General features: G+C 35.9%; 2 protein-coding genes across 11 annotated transcripts in view; one reads left to right on the top strand and one right to left on the bottom strand.

Moving 5' to 3' along the window:
• EEA1 (early endosome antigen 1) overlaps positions 1–4,128 on the top strand; it is a 334,017-nt gene extending 329,889 nt beyond the window's left edge. For all 8 annotated transcript variants that reach the window (XM_064283738.1, XM_064283737.1, XM_064283739.1 and 5 more), the window contains 2 exons: positions 398–496; positions 1,420–4,128. In XM_064283738.1, coding sequence (XP_064139808.1) covers positions 398–496; positions 1,420–1,542 — 222 coding nt within the window. In that variant the 3' untranslated portion in view covers positions 1,543–4,128. The remainder of the gene's footprint in view (positions 1–397; positions 497–1,419) is intronic.
• A 374-nt stretch (positions 4,129–4,502) lies between these two features.
• PLEKHG7 (pleckstrin homology and RhoGEF domain containing G7) overlaps positions 4,503–15,064 on the bottom strand; it is a 77,499-nt gene continuing 66,937 nt past the window's right edge. For all 3 annotated transcript variants that reach the window (XM_064283741.1, XM_023559587.2, XM_064283742.1), the window contains 4 exons: positions 14,842–14,921; positions 12,043–12,196; positions 8,853–8,950; positions 4,503–7,893 (listed from right to left, as the gene is read on the bottom strand). In XM_064283741.1, the coding sequence (XP_064139811.1) occupies positions 7,786–7,893; positions 8,853–8,950; positions 12,043–12,196; positions 14,842–14,921 (440 nt within the window). In that variant the 3' untranslated portion in view covers positions 4,503–7,785. The remainder of the gene's footprint in view (positions 7,894–8,852; positions 8,951–12,042; positions 12,197–14,841; positions 14,922–15,064) is intronic.

Below are 15,064 nucleotides of genomic sequence, written 5' to 3' on the forward strand. Positions count from 1 at the left end.
CATGAATTATCAGAGAGCATGCCATTCATGAATTATCAGTGCTGGACAAAAATTAAAAAATTTCAGACTGTTAAAGAATAGATGAGTCCGTATATGTTAAAGAAATGGTCAGAGTCTGCGCTCAGTGTCCTGAGGGTAGGTGGAAAATCACCAATGGTTAGAAGTCACCAATGCCTTTGAGGAATAAAAGCTGGTTTACTTTTATTTTGTCATTCGGGCTTAGGAATGTAGCTACTTTTGGTAGTGGAATTTCTGATTTTTAAAATTTTATTCCATGTTGCATATAATAAAAATATTTATAAAACTCTGGAACCAAATTAGAAATGTTCTGTTATCCTTTAAAACATTGAATATTATGATGTATTGAAACATGTTTTTCGTTTTGTTTTTTAAATAGATCAAACATACGCAAGCGTTGAATAGAAAGTGGGCTGAAGACAATGAAGTACAAAACTGTATGGCGTGTGGGAAAGGCTTTTCAGTAACTGTGAGACGGGTAAATGATTTTGTTCATCTAGCTGTGTTTCTGCATTTTATTCATCAGTGACAATGAGTGTTTTCACCATCAAAATAGCCCTGCATATCACAGATTTTAAAAAGTTTCCATTTATTGGTAGATTTTTAAATTTACCACTATATATATTAATTAAGAGGAAACCCTGGTGGCGTAGTGGTTAAGAACTACGGCTGCTAACCAAAGGGTCAGCAGTTGGAATCCACCACGTGCTCCTTGGAAACTCTATGGGGCAGTTCTACTCTGTCCTGTAGGGTCGCTGTGAGTCGGATTCAACTCGACGGCAGTGGGGTTTTTGGTATATTAATTAAACTTCATGCAATCTATTTTCCGGTTAGTTTTTGTGTTTGAGTTTTACAGTCTTAAATTCAGGCATTGCCTTACTACTGAATCACCCTGTGGAGCAATCATTTTCTGAACCAGTGCTCCAGTGTGAAACTTATCATGTTTCAGCCATAATTTGAAAGGGAGGAAAAACAGATTGAAAAAAAAAAAACGTATTCTAAATAATACTGTCATGTGATGATTCCAGTTTGCATCCTACTGAAGGCATTTTTGCTAGAACATTTGGGGGCAAGGAATAGTCTTTTTATCTGCTGGGGGTACTTTATTAACCACACTTAAAGAAATGCCTCCTAGGGTTCTTTTGAGAAATCGGTGATATAATCCATATAATATATTTAGCATAGTGTCTGATAAATAGGAAGTATTCAATAAATTTTAGCTATCTTTATTTTAATATCACTCAGGGATTAAATGAACATATTGAAGTAGTATATTATTAAATAATACACCAATTACTTGAAAGTTAATATATCTTCACAGTGTAGTTTGCATTCATGTAGTCTCATGAAGTTTCCTCTGTAGTTTTTATGCTTGAATGCTTTAATTTTTGTCATTTACAGCATCACTGCAGACAGTGTGGAAATATCTTCTGTGCTGAGTGTTCAGCCAAAAATGCCTTAACTCCTTCTTCCAAGAAGCCTGTTCGTGTCTGTGATGCATGTTTCAATGACTTGCAAGGATAATGGGTTATCACAACATCAAAGTCATATTATACTAACATTAGATTTTTAATAAATGCACTTAATAGAGTACTTGGACTACTATTTGATTTGGACAGTGGTTGCAATACTAGACCAAATTAGAATTCGTATATTTTGAAATGTTATCAATATCAAGTAAAACTCTTCTATTTTTGTGAGACTTGGGTTTATCTTTCATTATTTTTTTCCATTTGACCCCTGGGACAGCTTTCATGCCAAGTTTAGAATTAGCCAATGAAATGTAAATAAACTTTGGACAGAAAATAGCAATGTATTTTTTTAAATATTATTTCATTGTTCACAAGTAACATGAATATGATTGCATAGTTTACTTCTTTCTCCCAAAGTTAAGGTACAAAAATGTACTTAAATGATGTTGTCACTTGTGTTTTTGTTGCACAGTAACGCATTATTATATAAAATATTCTCTTTGTGAAGTCATGCACAGAAATAGAAAACTTTCTAACATTTTTCTTACGTATAAGTCCATAGATCAGTTGCACTGTCACGTTGGAAATTTACTACTTGAGTATTTGAAACAGTTTATTTTAAAATATTTTAAAATGGAATTCATCAACCATGAATTCAAACATGGTTTTTGTTTTAACAGTACAGGTTAAATTCTCTTAGATGGATTTTATGAAAACCTCTATAAAATCAATTTACTTACTTTTTGGCTATCCTGGGGTTGTATTTTAAAGATTAGAGTTAATTTTTCTTTTTCTTTTTGTCTTTTTCTATCTCACTTTTAAACCCCCTCATACTTTCTATTATGAATCCTACAATGCTTCCCACCTTCATCGCTAATTGGGGGATGAATAATAGACATTGTATAATGGTCCTATTCTTTGTTTCTTTTAAGAAAGAAGTCTTTTGAGGTTAGCTTTCATATTGTAACTTCATTTGGTCTCTCCAGCTTCTTCAGGAATCTCGGTTTGCTTTTTAAAGGATCTGTTTTTTTCTTCAATTTGGTTTAACCTTCCCAAGCATAGCTCAGCTTCACTATAATTGTTTTATAAATCTGCATCTTCTAGTAATTGATACTGCTACAGTCTTATCTGTAAAAACAAAATAAAAAAATAGCAAGGAGACATTCAATATTCTACTTTGTATTTTCTTATCTATTAGGGAAGAATTTTTAAAAGTTGTAAAACTGACTTAAATTTAAATTTATCCAGAATTTGGAGCTTCATATCAACTAGGAGATCTTTTTACTTTGCAAAAATAATGCTGTGAAATTACCTTGAAGTGACAGCTGGACAGGAAAGTGTCGCCAAAAATAAATGTATTCAGGAATCCCGAAGTTAATTATGAAAACTGAAATAGCCTAAACGCCATAAGGATACTGATTAGCCTATTTGTATGTGGAATAATGGCATTGAACTTTAATTTATTATAGTCTCATTAATTTGCAAAATTGGAGAGAGTCAGCATTAATGCTGTTTATTACTCTGTTTAGAGAAGAAATACAACATCACACATTTGTTTAGTGCAGTCATTTGCTAACAATAACAGAGGATAGGAGTTAATATTTCATTTACAATAAATAGTTTGTAATACGTGCTTGTTTTCTAATACCATGCTGAATTAAAATTTATAATGTTTATACTATGTCTGTGACATACATAAACTAAAAGAGATTGCCATATATTCATTTAATTATTAAAAAAAAAAAACTTAAGTAAACCTTGTTGTCGATAGTTATTAAGGATGCTGATTGAGTCCCTGGGCTTAGACAAATGTATATCCTTAAGCATAAACAATGAAGAAATACAATGACTTTATATTATACAAGTTGTATAATATAAACTGAGCTAAAATTATTTATGAATTTTCATATACTTCCAAATCCTTCCAAATAGTCTTAATTCTACACTTTTACGTATAAGTAACTTAATGAATGTGTTGGAAAAACACAGACATTTACAGTTCCACTGTTTTTGCTTCTTTTTAAAACTAATAAAACTTCGTAATAATCCCTGAGAATATTTGTTTGCTTCATCTTCTGTAATTAAATGCACTGACGGCCTTCTCCCTGCCCACCACCACCTCCTTTCCCCCACCTACATATTCAGAAAAAATTGTGGAGGCCAACGAAGGAAACTGTACATTTGAGTGATTTACTAGTTCTCATCTAACTAATCTCATTTCATAGATCCTGAATAATTTGCCACGGGCTACTATCTTGGTACTATTACAAGTGGAATCTAACATTTTTGCGATCAACTCTCATAAACTGAAGGTGTTCTGGAAGCAAAACTTAAAGGGTTTTATTTTTATTTCTTTTCAATTAAAAAGTCGTCTTCTCTGAGTCTTTATTGGCTGTACCTTTTAGGTGTCTGTTGGTACCATTATTTTGTCAGTGAGTTAGAGCTGGTGCGCGCAGGGCCCCAGCTCTTGGCTCTGATGCAAAGCCAGTTGGCCTCATGTGTTAGCAAATCCCAAATCCCCTCACTGAAAAGTGAGTTAAAATTGAGTCTTGCTGGGTTAGTGTACAATAAACTATACCTACGGAATTTTTAAAATAGAAAGATGGCAAAGCTGCTGGTAGAGGATTTGTTCATTTTTTAAGAAAAAAGGGAAACAAACACAGAACCTCAATGTAGTATACAAATAATATTGTGTTCATCTACCTCTTAATGTGGAATTAGCTAGTTTAATATTTTCCTCACAGTAATGCTAAATAGCAACTGCCAAATTTGTTAGTTTCCCATCTCTCTTAAAAAGCCTTTATGATTATTTATATAATGTCTAGAATTTTAGAGGCAATTTTTTTTAACCTTGCATTTGCATAAAAATGTTCGGATTTTAAGTGGAGAGCAAATTATGATCATATATTTTGATATTCATGACCTATTTGACTGCAGCAGTTTTTTGTTAAATGCACTTTGGCTGTAAAACCACGGATGATTTGATCCATAAGATTTAAATGTGCCATCAATTTAGTATTCGTAGACATGAACTTGATGAATGGTATTCTGTAATTATAATGTGCCACACATTATTGCGTCTTAATTGCCCTTTGCCTGAATCTTAATGATCAATTTGTTATTGTTGCAGATGTGAATATTGTGCATAAATGTACTGAATTTATGTATAATTGTATAAAATAGAATTGGAAATAGCGAAGTTCTTTCTGTGTAGAAGTAATGACTTTCTTGTAACACGATGCAGTTATGTATATGACATTCTATACTTGAACTGGATCATACATTCATAATTTCTGTGAATACTTTTGCATGAATATTTTCTCATTTAGTTTTTGGATTCATTATTTGTATTGTGTTTATTACTTGTGATCATGTAGTTGTGCCTTATTTTGTGAGAGAGTTTAGCTCAGTCAATACTGTAATTTCTAAACTCAGTGATTGGAAAGGTTATTGATTGTAAATACACTGATAAATTACATGGCTCAGTGTTGAAACCTGTACAAAGAACAATGGAAGGATCCTTATTGAATTGTTGCTTTTTTTTATATGTTAAAGATGATATTAAAAAATATTTCTTTCCAGTAGATGTAGTCTGTGATTATAAATTATTTTGTCTATTTAAAAAAGAGAACAAGATATTAGCCATTTTGCATTAATTTATTTACAAAATATTGGAACCTTGCACTTGGATATAGACAGTGGCGATATTCAACATGCTGTGCAACTTAGAATAGTAATCATTTTAAAAGTCGATGATTTCAGGGGAAATTGTGAATGCCATTTTGCTTGAGACATCACCTTTTCTTTTCATTCATTATTGTATAGAATTAACAAAACTAAAATATTAAAAAAAAAATTAATGCCTTCTTTCATTGTCTAAGTTTAATACCCAGGTGCCCATTTAAAGATCATTTTATAAGGGCTCAGTGTATCATTTGTTTTCTGCTGTGTTCTCCTCCCCCCCATTTCAGTCTCATATGCTTCCCTCTGAAGAGGATAATGTGTATGTCTTCAAACACTGAATATGTAATTTATTAGATATGCTATTCTATGAGCTTTATAGAATTTCAATTTATATATATTCATAAGCTGTTTTACATACTTTGTTAATTTAGTCTTTTCTTTTTAGGGGGTTTAAGGAGGAAACTAGTCCTTTATACAGATAAATATGTGGTTTCTGTACTCATGGGAGGAAACCCTGGTGGTATGGTGGTTAAGTGCTACAGCTGCTAACCAAGAGGTCAGCAGTTCGATTCCGCCAGGTGCTCCTTGGAAACTCTATGGCGCAGTTCTACTCTGTTCTATAGGGTTGCTGTGAGTCGGAATCGACTCCGACGGCAGTGGGTTTGGATTTTTTTTTTTTTTTGTAGGTACTCATGGGACTAAAGGTATCTTGAGTGATCACCCAGGCCTAATCCATTCTTCTCCTCTGAGATCAGTTTATACCGAAAAATCTCTGATGGATGATTGTTATTATCTTTCCAAAGATTTTTTGTAGCCTGACATTTTTTCTTAAATGATCTCTTGCATAAATCTATATTGTCTGACCCTGGATACAACCTCTTTCGGTTCAGTCTCATCCGGATCCCATTTCTAGGTTCACACTTGAAATCTGTTCTACTTCTTTACCTTTTTTTCCTCATTTATTCTTAGCCATTAACAATAGTTATTGCTTTCCAAAGTTTCCTTACTCCTAATAAGTGTCTGCCATTGTTATAAAGAGACTGTGGCTGTGGCCCTCCATTCTAATAGTGCTGGCTGCCCCTTTTACAAGAGCCTTGCTATCGCACTTGACAGCCCTGCCTTGTTTGCATGGTGAAATTTGTGTTTTCCTCAGATAATTACTGTGCTTATGACTCCCCCAAACTTCATCCCCTCTATCCCATTTTCCAACTTAAAGAGATCAGTTAAGATATCATTTGTCTTGCAGCCAAATCAGATAAATGCACTACTTCTGTTTTGGAAATTGCAAAAGGTACCTACCCTGCCTAGAACTGAAGGCTGTGAACTTCCATTTTATAGGATCTGACCCTAATAGTTATTTGCTTATATGCAGTTAATAGTGTATGTCCCTCCCTGATAATATTATTAGTCAAGCTGCCTTCATAAAAATTTTAATGATTTTTTCAAATCCTGCCAAGTAAGATTAAAAGCAACTACACTGTGCTAAAGTACACGGACACACACACAAAAACACTCAAAACCAGGAAGTATTTTTACGGCAGACGCCATCCTTCATCTAAAAATGAGGTTAAGAGAAATATACCTTATTGGAAAATCTTCCACGTAAAAAGTGTTAGCTGGTGAAATTGGAACAGACGCTTGTTTCTTTCCTTAAATAAAATAGTAGATTTCATTTTTGGGCTTTTTTTGCTTCCAAGTTAGAGTACTATACCTGAGATAAATGAACTCTTGGATAACAGGAATTAAAAAAAAAAACAAAAACCCGCTGTTTAAGTATAGGAATTATTTATTGCTTACTATATTAAAAGGGGGTGGAGGGGGCATTGGTGGTTAAGTGGTAGAATTCTTGCCTTCCATGCAAGAGACTCAGGTTTAATTCCTTGCCAACGTGCCTCATGGGCAGCCACCATCTGTCAGTGGAGGTTTAAGTGTACCTATGTTTCTGAACAGGTTTCAGCAGAGCTTCCAGATTAAGATGGACTAGGAGAAAAGGCCTGGTGATCTACTTCTGAAATCAGTCAATTAAAACCCTATGGATCGCAATGGTCTGATCCTGGACAGCAGCTAACAACAGTAATAATATTAAAAGAGCAATCAAGCTTTGTGTTAAAGGAATTATTATGTTTGAGGTAGGACTATAAAGCATTAAGACTGACTACCAAGCCATATTGGAAAATTGGTTTCATTATTTTGTGGATATACACAAAGAAAAATGCTAGAATTCATATTGGAAGCAAGCAAGCAGTGGACATTGTCTTCCTCCCAACACCCATTTATCAGATCATTCACCCTTTTACAAATTATAATAACGCCATGCTTCACTCACACCTCTTGGAAGCCTGACTGACACATTATAAGCTAGTCTGGATATGAGTATATACTTGCCAAGAAATCCCCCAGAGCTCAAATCTGTTGTGGTCATTAATCCTGTGTACTGAGGATTTTCTTAACTCAAATTCTCAAATTCTGGAACTCCTTTCTAATGCCCATTTCCTTCTAGCTCATCACTAGGTAAGTGTTGCAAAAGCTTGGATGAGAGAGTACTTTAAGCCCTAATACCTAAAAAGGTATGTGACAGCTTGTTTTAAGTCTGTAAATGTGTTTTAGATCCTTAAATTTCAGAAGATTCTGCAGGCAATGTGAAAAGAGATATTTTCTTGGTTTCCAGACTCTTCATAAAGCAAGAGATTGCTGCTGTTATTTGTGTCATCCATGTTTTCTGGAAAGAAAGAATAGAGAGAGAGACTGATTAGAATAAGCTGACAATTTCTCACATATTTGGGTTAGTATTTTCCATTATATTTACTGGTTCTTTAAAACTGAATACTAATGAAATATTTGCACACATTTCCCATTTTCTTACATCAAACACAACATAAATTAATTACATGAAAATGCAAATGGATTCAATGAGTATTGTAGGTGAGTTGGATAAATAGGAGTAATCAAGGAACCATAATAATCAATGATGACTAATTAGAAAAATAAGTACAAGAATATAAAATGGAATTCCTTGAATTTCCATTTTGTGTGCAAATAGAAGTTCTTAGTGGTATAATTTGAAAAACAGACTTTGAAGACGGTGATCCAGGAAATTAAGTCCTTAAGAATAATGTAATAGTGTATCTTCTGTGTGGTCACATTGTTGCTTTGATGAAAGCCAACCAAGGGAAAGATAAAAATGGAAACTACTAAGATAGAGAAACCAGAGTCAGAAGGGCAGCAGCTCTGTCAAATCAATAGCTATAAAGACAGTGGTATATTTTCAAAGGCTAAAGACATGGTCATTATTGCAGCCTGCCCTTCACCTAAGTTGATATCACATTATTTGTATACTTGGACTTGGGAATTTGATTAGAGCATCTTAAAAATTAATCATGCAATCCACAGCGGTTCTTCCCCCCTCTCCCACTGAAACTGCTTAGCTCAGAGGCAGGCAACTTGGGCTTCCGAGGCAGGAGAAAGTAGACGGCTGCAAGTGAGGAAATGATGAGCTCTGAGATTTCTGAGCACTACATGGACTGGATGTTCCCCCTGCCTCCTCCCACTGTCTGCCCTTCCCAAAGCAGGTAGGAGGGATACACACTTGCCATTTGCCTTTACTTAAGAGGTTTCAGGTAAGATTTTTCCTTGCATACACTCTGAAGAATCAAAGACTTCCAAAGGTAAAATACGTACTTTGATGTTTTCCGTTTGGGCTTGTAATAAGAATGCTGCTATACACTGTCGATATCTGTTTTCATGTTGTATAAGAAAAGCATTTCTCAGCCCAAGGACTAGAAAAAGATATTACAGAGACAAAAGGCAACTCGTTTAATATGGAATCCAAACAGTGTCTTCTCAATACAGAACCTGGTTTATTTTTAATGAGGCAAGAGGTTTACATAGATTACCAAAAACAAAAATAAACTTTTGATTCCTAGGCCAAGACTCCGCTGCATCCAAATAGAGCCACTTAAAAATGAAAACCCTTTCTTCCTTAGTGAAAGATTTCTGCGCTTGATGAAATGCAATTATGGCTTAAGTGATGGAAAATGGGCTCATTATAGAAGAAGCTAATCATATTAAGTGGAAATATTTGTGGGGCAAAAAAAAAATTATAAAATATATAAAACAAGGTAATTGTTTCTTTTTTGTCACTCGCCACTTCTTTTAAAATGATACGTTCTTGTATGTAAAGGGGTGTCACATCACAGCGATCTACAAACCAATTAAGATGTGGCAAAAATGTAAACCCACTTGAATGCGTCACAGCAGGCTAAGAAAAACTGAAAAATGGACTCAGATAAATTCAGCATCTACCAAACTGAGATGTGAAACAAAACAAAACAAAACAAAACAAAACAACTGTGCCGGCATGGTTTCTGTGTTTGTAAAAGAAACAGACTGTCAGTCCTGTCATTCCCTAGCTAGTGTCTTAAAAAATGGCAGAAGATACTGGGAGAGCAGATTCCTTTTTTTTTTTTAATGCAGCAGGAGCTCTTAAAATGAAAGGTTGTTCTTGAATTATTAATACAACACAGGGAATACAATTCTGTAACCTCTACATTCTTCTGCAGTTGATTTATATGGAGAAACAAACAAAACAGGATTGTCTCCTGGCCATGCCAAGTACTACAGAGAGTGCGAAGAGAGCAGCTGGTTTTTATCCTTGGCTGGTCATTAAACTCATGCTTGTCCATTGCCATTATTTTTATTTGTCAAGGTCTGTGAATTTAACCAGACTCAGCCAAGGCAGGTTAGGACTCGTTTTGGAATTGTGAATGCAAGACTTTTATCTTCTTAACTGCAGAAGTTTCCACTATCACAGATTATACACTTAGCATTCTAAACAACGTAATTCCTAAATGATACTACAACAAATGAAGCCTGTTAAGGTCATGAAATTCTGTCCCACTTCTCTGGGGTTAGGGACATTCAGCTTACTAAAATGCCTTTCTGGAAAAACAATCTGGCTATGTTTGTTTCGTGCCCTGATTTTTCTCCTTATAAATTACCTGTAGCAAAGTGAGGCTTTAAAGATCAGGTTGTTGTTCTTGGCTGGTTTTTAAAATCCATTTCCTCAAAAACTGTAGTTCTGCTGTTCAAAGCATACCTCATCTGTTTTGTTTGTGATATGGGGATATGGGATGGATTAGCAAAAGGACCTGCTATGGCTTTGCCTGTAAAATATATATAGTAAGGCATGAATAGCTCTTTTCCCCCTGACATTCTAGTAAAACAATTGACACCATTTACTGAGCACTTACTAGGTAGGTACTGGACACTACGCAATGTTTTTTTTTTTTCCTCATTTTGTGTCATTTAAATCACACAGCAACTCTGTAAGCCAGCTAATTCTCACTTTACAAATGAGGAAAAACAGACTTAGATTAATTTGCCCAAGGTCACAGAGTTTATCAATGACATGGCCAGGATTTGAAACTAGGTCTTTATCACTCCAAAATTCAATCTTGGCCTCATGCATTGTGTCTGAACAGTCAAAATGATAGACCAGAGTAATTAGAAAAAAAACCACCAAAACCAGGAAGGGCAGTTACAAATCAGGTACTTAAAAAAAAAAAAAAAAAAAGAGTGGAACTATAGTTTTAAAAAATATTGTTTTCACTAAAAAGAGGAAGGTGGGAGGGGTGGGGTGGAATATGCACCTCCCCACATAATCCAGTGATGTCAGATTTCCTATAATGTCTAGGTCTTAAAGCTGGCAGGGCTGTGGCCCTCAGCCCAAGACTCTTCAGCTCTTTCCTATGGGAGTTATGACATCTACTTCCCCTCAAGTTTATTTATTATGACAGAATCTTTACACTCACTTTATTGAAGGAATAAATGCCTATCATAAGAGTCCTTCCACCATAATATTTTTCTCCAGGAAAAACTAAACAAAATGGCAGTGGATTTCTGGAATACCAGCAGGTACTGACTTCTGGAACCTACCTACTAGTTTCTGGACCCCCATACTGAATCTCTGCTCTGGATGCAGACTTCCCCCCAATGGAGCCCTTCTGCTCTGGAGGAGAAACTCCATCAGTTCGTGAGTTAGCACATGTAAAGCATTTAAATATATAACTTAGTTTTATAGCATAACTATGTAAGTGTTTGCTATTATTATTCATTTGTATATTCATTTAGGCATTTGCTCTTTAATGTTGGCATACTATGTATACCTACACGTGCATACATATATTTACAGATTTACTTCTGGCGTATTTATGTAGAGCAAGTGTAATAAAATATCTTACACTTGCATAGCATGCCATGGTTTACCAGTACTTTAACAAATAACAACAATGCTAATAATGGTAGTACAGTACAGTAGCAATAATAATAGCTATCATTTATTGAGTGCTTTACATGCATTGGAACCCTGGTAGCGTAGTGGTTAAGAGCTTGGCTGCTAACCATAAAAGGTTGGCAGTTCGAATCCACCAGCTGCTCCTTGGAAACCCAATGAACAGTTCTACTCTGTCCTATAGGGTTGCTGTGATTCGGAATTGACTCGGTGGCAGTGGGTTGTTTTTTTTTTTTTTTAATATTTATGCATTATTTCATTTAATTCTCACATCAACACACTGAAGCTGATATTATTATTCCTAGTTAATCAAGAGGACTGTGTGGCTCTGAACATTTAAATATCTTGCCTGAGGTCACACAGTTAGCAGGTAGCAGAGCTGGGTCATCCCAGCAATGAATACCAAGTGCAATGCTCCCTCCATAACTAATTCACAGAGTGAATGAAATAGTACCACATAGGCACCCCATATTGTGTTTTATGAAGACTTAAATGGGATTCATGTGCTGCTACCCAAAAGGCCAATATAAAACCCTGTGATGAAAATAGATGAACCAAATGACAAAAGTAGACACATACCTGACACGTGGAGGGGATCGATATTTTTGACTACCAATCTATCTAGTGGGATGGGTTGATCGACTACTGTACACGAACCACCCTCTTTTATTACTGTTTGCAGCTCAGCAGTAAGTGAAGGACACATTAATCCAGCGTCAGAGTTCCCAGATTTCTGAAATTAAATAGGAAAATAATGCAGTAAATAGGCAATAAATCTTGGTGCACTTATCTAAAGTGCATATTTAAGCAAACAGGTTATAGAGACAACCTGGATCTTGAAAAACATTTTCGCTAAACACAGCGATTTAAAGCAAAATGTTTCTGATCTCCAAGTTCAATTACCTTAATAAAGAACGACTGACATCCATAACTGGGAAACATTTAATTCACTGTCACATCCTTGGAAAGATCTTCATTTAGAGTGTCTTCACCACTTGATAGTATTGAGTTACATGAATGAGAATGGGAAGCCTTATTTTGGCCAACTCTGTGTGTGGAATCTAATCCTGCACTTTGGATTCCACGCTCTAGGATTTGTAAATCGTGGGAATTGTTTTATAAAGTGCTGAATTTTTTGTAAAGGGTATAAAAGATTAATGATTTGCATGATATATATTGAACACCTTTTTAAAGAGTTGAAAAGTGAAGAGATCACCCTGAAGACTAAGGTGCACCTGACCCAAGCCATGGTATGTTCAATCACATCATATGCATGTGAAAGCTGGACAATGAATAGGGAAGACTGAAGAAGAATTGACACCTTTGAATTGTGGTGTTGGCAAAGAACATTGAATATACCATGGACTGCCAAAAGAACGAACAGATCTGTCTTGGAAGAAGTACAAACAGAATACTCCTTAGAAGCAAGGATGGCGAGACTGCGTCTTACATACTTTGGACATGTTGTCAGGAGGGATCAGTCCCTGGAGAAGATCATCATGCTTGGCAGAGTACAGGGTCAGTGGAAAAGAGGAAGACCCTCAACGAGATGGATTGACAAAGTGGCTGCGACAGTGGGCTTAAGCATAAACAAGGATTGTAGGGATGGCCCAGGACTGGGCAGTGTTTCATTCTGTGGTACATAGGGTCTCTACGAGTCAGAATCGACCCAACGGCACCCAACAACAACAACAACAACATATTGAACACCAAATAGTAAAGAGGAATGTAAAACTGATAACATTCCTTATTTTGGAATCAAGTTGTGAAGCCTGAAACCAAAATATTACTTTTTGATATGGTTTATACAGACTGCCATTAACTCTTGTTCTCTGATCTGTGTCACTATTTGAAGTGAAGGTAGGCTGTGCTAGTGTTAAGATTTTTGAAGGGAGTAGAGATTTTTCAGAGTTTAGCTTGTTGAGACATGCTGGTCTGGGAAGCTTAAAATAGGTGGTCATACAAATTTTGAAACTATGGCTCTTAATTTTCCCCCACTTCCTACCCAAGCTCAGATCAGCTATCCATAGATTAATGAATGGATGTCTGTTTTATTGCTTAAGGATCCTTGAATTATTTAGTTCAACTAATCAACATGTCATTTAGAAGCTTAGCTTATTAAAAAATATGAGATATCTAGTCTCCTGATTTTAACATCATCTGCATAAGGTTAATCATTTGATACAGAAGTGAGTGGAATAAAATAGCATTAGCTATCTCTGATGGTCTGAGACTTATTGCTGCTCCTCCTCTTACCTCACAGGGCATGTGTCTGAGCACCTGAGAGGGGCCTTCCTTCCTGACACCACTCACACACACCATTCAGGGAACAGATGGTCAAACAGATTAGACAGAAAGTCTTGGGTGGACCATGACCAGTGACTTAATGGGTAGTAAAAATAACAACATAAATAATAACAATAACCAGTTATAATTAAATAATGTAAAAAATTCCTATTCTCTGAAGAGATTTTATGGCTGTAGTTCCAAGTTAGGGGGTCAGTGGTGGTTCAGAGGTAGTTTCTCGCTTTCCAGGCAGACAACTCTGGTCTGATTCCTGACCAATGTACCTCATATGCAGTCACCACCTGTCCATCCAGAGGCTTGTGTGTTGCTATGGTGCTGAACAAGTTTCAGCAGAGCTTTCAGACTAAGACTAGGAAGAAAGGCCTGGTGATGTAGTTCCAAAATCAGCCAGTGAAAACCCTATGGATCACACAACAGTCTGATGTGCAGCTGATGATGTAGATGGTGCAGGCCTGGGCAGCATTTTGTTCTGTTTTGTGTGGGGTTGCACTGAGTTGGGGAACAACTTGAGAGCACCTAATGCCCTCAGCTGACTAATTTTGTGATGCCAACTATTGACTGTGTTTGGCTTCTGCAGTTCTTATATAGCTGACACTGAAAAATCAGGGCTCCATCCCAGCCTCATCCCCCAAGTCATCATTTCTCAGGAATGATGTGTGCTTTCAAATTGAAATGAGTGGTGGATGCCACCTGTTGGCAACGGCAGCAGACAGTTTAGAGGTGTGTCTCAGTCTGGTAGCTTTGGTCATAGTGGCCAATTTGGAAGAGGAAAAAGCCAGTATGGACAAAGGTGTTTTGTCTTCTTTTGCTCAGGCCAGTCAGGCATAAAGTCCTGTGGCTTCTGGGATCTGCCTTGGAAGTATTACAAACTAAGTCTTTCTAAAATGCCCACTTCCTTAGACTTCCTTAAGAAATGTAATTTGCTCTTTAAATTTCAGTTGCTGTTGTTTATAGCTATATAATGTAAAAATTCAATGGTTTTTAATGTATAAGATGTATAAGAATTTACACATTTGAGGTATAAGAATCTTTTGTATTTTAAATACAACTTATTTAGAAATAGCGTTTTACCTTCTTGTTGCGCTTAGTTTTTGTGACTAAGAGGAAATCATCAAATAGAAACAGATAGACATCCAGGAATCTTGTGCTTTCTGAGGAAAGAAAGAAAAAGTGAAATAGGTGCTTGAGATAGTAAGAAGGTTTTGTTTTTAGTCAAAGAATCCCTTAGTAAAAAGCAGAGTACGGACTACGGTCCAGGCTTGCAGCTAAGGCCCTCTAGTCTCTGGGTCAGACA

The sequence above is a fragment of the Loxodonta africana genome, chromosome 4 (assembly GCF_030014295.1).
Source record: "Loxodonta africana isolate mLoxAfr1 chromosome 4, mLoxAfr1.hap2, whole genome shotgun sequence".
Classification (NCBI taxonomy): domain Eukaryota; kingdom Metazoa; phylum Chordata; class Mammalia; order Proboscidea; family Elephantidae; genus Loxodonta; species Loxodonta africana.